At 56.1% G+C, this 6,000-nt stretch overlaps 1 protein-coding gene across 1 annotated transcript in view; it reads right to left on the bottom strand.

Annotated features, from left to right (window-relative positions):
* Positions 1-1,228, bottom strand: part of B4GALNT4 (beta-1,4-N-acetyl-galactosaminyltransferase 4) — a 120,295-nt gene extending 119,067 nt beyond the window's left edge. Inside the window, exon 1 of the mRNA XM_006131669.3 lies at positions 638-1,228. Within this exon, the coding sequence (XP_006131731.2) occupies positions 638-788 (151 nt within the window). The 5' untranslated portion in view covers positions 789-1,228. The remainder of the gene's footprint in view (positions 1-637) is intronic.
* Positions 1,229-6,000: the final 4,772 nt, after the last annotated feature.

Genomic DNA, 6,000 nt, shown 5'->3' on the forward strand with positions numbered 1-6,000 from the left:
TATGAAAGCCAAAGCCACAATGAGGTTCAGTAAAGAACTTGTAAGTTCATGGAGGATAGGCCTAGCAATGGCTATTAGCCAGGATAGGTCAGGGATGCAGCACCCAAGTGTGCATGTCCCTAAATCTCTGACTGCCAGAGGCTGGGACTGGATGAGAAAGGAGGGATAGATACTAAAACAATAGTGACTAAGTGTCACTTGACAATTGCCCTGTTCTTTTTCCTCCCTTTGAAGCACCTGGCCTTAGGCAGGACACTGGGCAGACTAACACGGCTACATCTCTATCACTGGTCTGACTCAGTATGGCTGTTCTTCTGCTCCCCCTTTGGAGACACGAATTGATCCTCAGCACCCCTAGAAGGCAGGTGGCTATTCCTACCCCCGCTCTACCGCTGGGGAAACCAAGGCTGAGTCCCTTGTCTGCAGTCTCAAAGGAAGTGGGTGGCACATCTGGGAACAGAACTTAGGGGCCCAGGCTTTAAACCCCCTGTTCTAATCGCTGGATCAACTCCACCCTAGGAAAAGCCCTGGGGGGCGGAGAGGGGGGAGGGGTGCAGGAGATACCGCCAACCCCCACCCCAGGATCTGAAGCAGGAACTTGGCTGTGCAAGGGTCCCCTCGGGCAGCCCCGCCTTACCTCTGCCGTAGGCGAAGTGCAGGCGCAGCGCCTTGCCCTGGCGCACCAGGCTGATGTGCAGGTAGGTGACCCACACGGCCAGGGTGAGCAGCACCAGCAGCAGCAGCAGCTTGAACTGCTTGCGGATCTTCTTCACCGGGAACCACAGCATCCTGGAGGCCGCATTACCGGCCCGGGCCGGCCGCGCAGCAGCTCCCCGGGCCCCCGCTCGGGACCATCCCCGGCTACAGAGCTGGCCGGGCACGCGGCGGGTAGGGGGGAGCCCTCAGCGCCCCCCGGCAGCAGCAGGGCGGGGAGTGCCCCCCAGGACCAGGCGGCGGCGGCAGCAGCAGCAGCCCCTCCAGGGGGGGTCCCGGCCGGCCGGCCCCGCCGCTCCCCCGCCGGAGGGACAAAGGCATCCAGGCAGCCGCGGCCCGCTCAGCCCGTGCCGCGCTGCCCCGTGCAGCGGGAGCGCCCAGCCCGCGCGCAGGCAGCGGCGGCGCCCCCCGCCCGGGGCCGCATGGCGCGCGGCGCTCAACAGAGGCAGCCCCGGGGAGAGCGCGCGCGCGCTGCTCCCTCCTGCCTGGGCGCGAGGCTCGGAGACGGAGCAGCCCCCTCCCCACCTCTTCCCGGCGCGAGGGATGCAGCCGTCACCTCGGCAGCGGCAGTAGGAGCAGCATCCGCGCTGCCACCGCCACCTAGCCTGAACTGGGGCACGCGGAGCGACAGCTGGCCCTGGCCCAATCGCTGCGCGGCGCTCCCTCCCGGCAGCCAATCGCCCGCCGCCGGAGGCGGGCTCCCCCAGCCCCCGGCCAAGGTTAGGCTGCGCGCGGCTCTCGCATCTCCACCCCGAAGTGCAAGCATGCACCTGGGGAGTGGGAGCGGCGGCGGCGCCCCGCGCAGGGGGAAACGGGGGGGAAGCAGGCGCGTCCAGCTGCGGGGCGGGGGGAGAGGCCGTGGAGCGGCTTGCTGCGCCTTTGCAAACCAGGCACCCGGGGCGGCGGAGCCTCCCCCGCGCCAGGGTTTGGTGCCACCCCGACAGCTGCAAGCAGAGACCCGCCGGAGGAAGGAGGCGCTTGTTGCACCGGGGGGCGCAGGTAGCTTGGCACCGCCCGGCTTCTGCAGCTCACCTCTGACAGCCAAGCCGCCTGGAGCTAGCTCTCTCCTTCCCGAGCAAGCCCCTCAGCCCCCTCCTCGCAACAGGCAGCTGCGCGTTCGCCTCCCGCTGCTGTGGTGGTGCCCTGTGAGCCAGAGCCCGAAGTGCTGGCAGCAGGAGCCCCAGGAGTGGGATCCCTGGTTTCTGTTCGTATGAGCTTTGATAGGTGACCTAGGGCAAGTCATTTAACCTCTGTGGGCCTCACTTTCCCCATCCATACAATGGACATACTAGCGCTTTCCCTGCTGAGATAAGATAAGACTTAATTCTTGAATGGCTACAAAGTGCCCTTTCTGCCTCAGAAAGTGCAGCCTGTTATGGTTCTTACCCCCACACTGCATTGGGGCATTTGTTATCAGTTGTGACAGAGTACAGCCAGCACGATAGCCCTAGATATGCCAGTGTTAATGAAAACATGGCTTGGATCTAGAGTAATCCATGCTGCTTGCAGTAACCAGCCTCTTCCTTCTGTGCTGTGGGCAGAGAACAGCTTACCTTTGGGGAGAGTGGGTCACAATCACAGTCCTTCTGCTTAAAGTAGCAGATCTCACCCTAGGCACTTGTCTCCACACTAGACTTCTCCCTGGCATGTCTAGACTACAGGGTTTTGTCCACAGAAGTGGACTTTTGTCGACAAAACTATAGCTGTGTCTACATTACCGCTGAGTTCTGTTGACATAATGTTGATAGAACTCAGCAGTTTTGTCGATGGCTGTAAACCTCATTCTACGAGGAATAACACCTTTTGTCGACAGAGTTCTGTCGACAGAAGGCGTTATTGCATCTATGCTGTCCTTTGCGTCTACACTGTCATGTCTACAAAGCGGCTTGCTTTGTTGACAAAACTGGACGTAGTCTAGACGCTCTTTGTCGACAAATCTTCTGTCAACAAAAGTCTGTAGTCTAGATATACCCTGAGCTTTCCCACCCTTGTCACTACCAGCAACCTTGCTCCAGTAGTGGCAATAGTGTGAAATGTCTCAAAGGGTCATGTTAGTCCGTAACTTTAAAAACAATGAACAGTCCTGTGGCCATGAGCCCAAATCAGATGTCAGGAATGGTAACACACATAAACCCATAGGGGAACATTTTAACTTCCCTGGATGTTCAATAATGGATTTAATAGTAGCTATCCTTCTACAAGGGAATTTTATCGCACAATTACAGAGGGAGACAGCTGTATAGGAATTCATTTACAAGTCTGACACCATCAGCTTAGGCTTGAATAGATCTTAACTGGTTAACACACTGTGTGCCATTGATATTCGCATTTACACATCAAAAGCTATGGATGTGACACATCCAGCCTGACTTAATTAACTTCATTAACACAGGTCCTACAATTGACAGACACTTCTTTTGCAGTTATATATACTTTTGATTCTGTAATTTCCACTCCAACTCATCTGATGAGGTGGGTTTTACCCACAAAAGCTCATGTCCTAATAAATTTGTTAGTCTCTAAGGTGCCACAGAACTACTCTTGTTTTTAACAGTGTGAAATGTTAGGACAAAAACATCTAGCACTAGAATGGTCTTGAGATTTGGCAGGTACCTTTGTAACCAGCATCCTGGCCTGCCAGCAGCTTTCATAACCCTTTAGCAGTCAGACTGAATAAGCCTCTTCCATTTAACCTTTTTTAAACTGCCAAAGCCCTGCAGTGTCACCTGTGACATTCTCCAGCTTCCTGCTGCCAAACCTCCCTCATTCCCCCCCCCCCCCCCCCGCCGCACACACAACTAACTCAGCTTTGCCAAACTGGCAGCCCTAGTGACAAGCCAACCAGCCAGAACCCACTCCGGGTCACGCCAATAAATGCTGGCTGAAAAGATTTTCACAGACAGCTGGATTAGTGATAAGCAACTGTCTAGAGACTTTAGAATCAGAGCACAGTCTGATACCAAACCTACAGCATTGCTGCTAGGACAGGGATGGGCAATAATTATTGAAGGGGGCCACTCCAAAATGTTGGTAAGTGCTCAATGGCCACACTTTTCTGTGAAGGAAGTGTGGGGGTCTGGGAGGGAGGTTAGGTTGGGTGTAGAAGGGAGCTCAGGGTAGGGATTGGGATGCAGAAGAGGATGTGGGGGTCTGAGAGGGAATTTTGAGTGAAGGAAGGGGTTGTGATCTGGGACAGGAGATTGGGGTGCAGGAGGGAGTATGGGTGCGGAGACGATTCTGGCCTGAGGGAGGAGTGTAGGGTCTGAGAGGGAGTTGGAACCTGGGGGGTGCTGATGGATTGGGTTATGACCTGGTGCAGGGTCAGGAAGGTGCATGTGAGGATTCTGTCCTGGGGAAGAGGTGCAAGAGAGGTTGCAGAGTGTGGGAGGGAGTAGTAACCTGGATTGTGGCAGTGCACAAGGCATGGGTGGTGATCTGGGCCAGGAACGGGTGCCAGAGGCAGGCTCTGACCGGGCAGCGCGTACCTAGGGACCCTACAGGACCCTGAGGAAGGCTCTCTGCCTGCCGCAGCCCCACACATTTCAAAACAGCTGGCTGCTTGCTGTGGCTCTCTTCTGGGGGCGAGGGGAGATGCTTGGCATGTTGCCTTGCCCCTAACACAATTTCTTAGTTCCTATTGGTCAGAAACCAGCCAGTAGAAGATGAGAAATTGTGCTGGGGGTGGGAGCAGCGCAGAAAGCCTCCCCCTCGCCCTGCATCCAAAGCAGAGAGCCACAGGGATTAACGTAGTGTTAGGTTGCTCTGTGCCTGAGGGTCTCAGCAGGACCATCCGCAGGCTGGATCCAGTGACTTGGCGGGCTGGATGCAACATCTTGCCTACCTCTGTGCTAGGAGGCTATAACAAACTGATGCAAAAATGAAAGGGGAAACAGCTTTTATTAATAACAACCCTGGATTTGGAAGTGTAGCAGAGCAAGCTCTGCCTGGGTTTTTCAGCTGACTGCATAGTGATTGATGGGTGTTATTTTAAACCCTGTACCAACGCGTAGCTAAGCCTGTTCAGGTTACATTATTCAAACACTTTGAAAGAGGAGCTCTAACTGTTGTCAGCGCATCGTGGCGTTATTTCCAGCAGCCTGGGCAACGGTGTCCCATAATTCAACAGCCCATGATATCTCTGGGAGCCGTTAGAGCAGTGGTCACCAACCAATAGATCGGGATCTAGTGGTAGATCTTGGAGCCTCTGACAGGTGATCCTGACTGGTTTGGCCAAGAGGCTATCAAGAGCTGGCACTTCAACGGCCCCACCCCACTACTGCTATGCCTCTCCTGCCCTTTGCCTTGGAGCTGCCTCCCCCGGCCCCTGGGAGCCTCCTGCTTGCGGTGCAGGGCAGCACAGAGAGAAGAGAGGTGCTGATGTCAAGGTGTCCCCTCTCTCACTGTATCCTATCTCCATAGAGCAGAGGGGAGGGCACAACAGGACTTGGGATGGAGTTTGCTGGCTGCTTTTGAGAGCAGGGTAGGGCCAGGGCAGGGGTGAGCCTGTTTTAGCCCCACTGCATCACCATCCACGAGCCACCTGAGGTAAGCGGTGCCCAGTCGGAGCCCACATACTGAAACCCTACCCCAGTCACAAACCTTCTCCTTCACCCCAAGCTCCTGCCTTAGCCCCGAGCACCACTGCATCCAAACACCCGCCCAGAGCCTGCACTTAGAATCCCCTCCAGCATCCCAACTACCTGCCCCCAGCTCAGCTCATAGCCCTTCTCGCACTCCAAATCCCTTAATCCAAGACCAGAGCCTGCACCCGAACCCGCTGTCCCTGCCTGGTGAAAGTGAGGAAGGATGGGCGAGGGAGGGAGGATGGAGTGAGCAGGGGCAGAGTCTTAGAGAAGGGGGCGGGAAGGAGGCAGGGTGGGGGTATCTGGGCTTGAGGTAGATCTTGGATTGGAGACCACTGAGTTAGAGCAAAAAGCATGCTGGTTCTAGTGCATCTCTGGGCGTGGATAGCCCACAGCCTACAGGCCCCAGTGAACTGGGGAACAGCATTCCCAATATCTCAGCGGAGCCTGGAGAACCACTGGCCTTGGTGAGATCCTCTGGAGCAGGTGGGCCCAGGTTCCCCGATGTCAGTGGATCGTCCACCAGCTGAGGATCTCACTCATTATAGCCTCCCACAATCAACTTTGTCTTTCTGCTACAGGAAGCCTGGTGATCTCAGGGCCTGTGAGAGTTGATGCTTCTCCACAAAGCATTACTGGCTTCCCCCATGGTGCTGGGTTGGGAGCAGGCAGGTCCTGTCAGGCCTCCAGTATCTTCAGCATG

This window comes from Pelodiscus sinensis, chromosome 4 (genome assembly GCF_049634645.1).
Source record: "Pelodiscus sinensis isolate JC-2024 chromosome 4, ASM4963464v1, whole genome shotgun sequence".
In the NCBI taxonomy this organism is placed as follows: Eukaryota; Metazoa; Chordata; order Testudines; family Trionychidae; genus Pelodiscus; species Pelodiscus sinensis.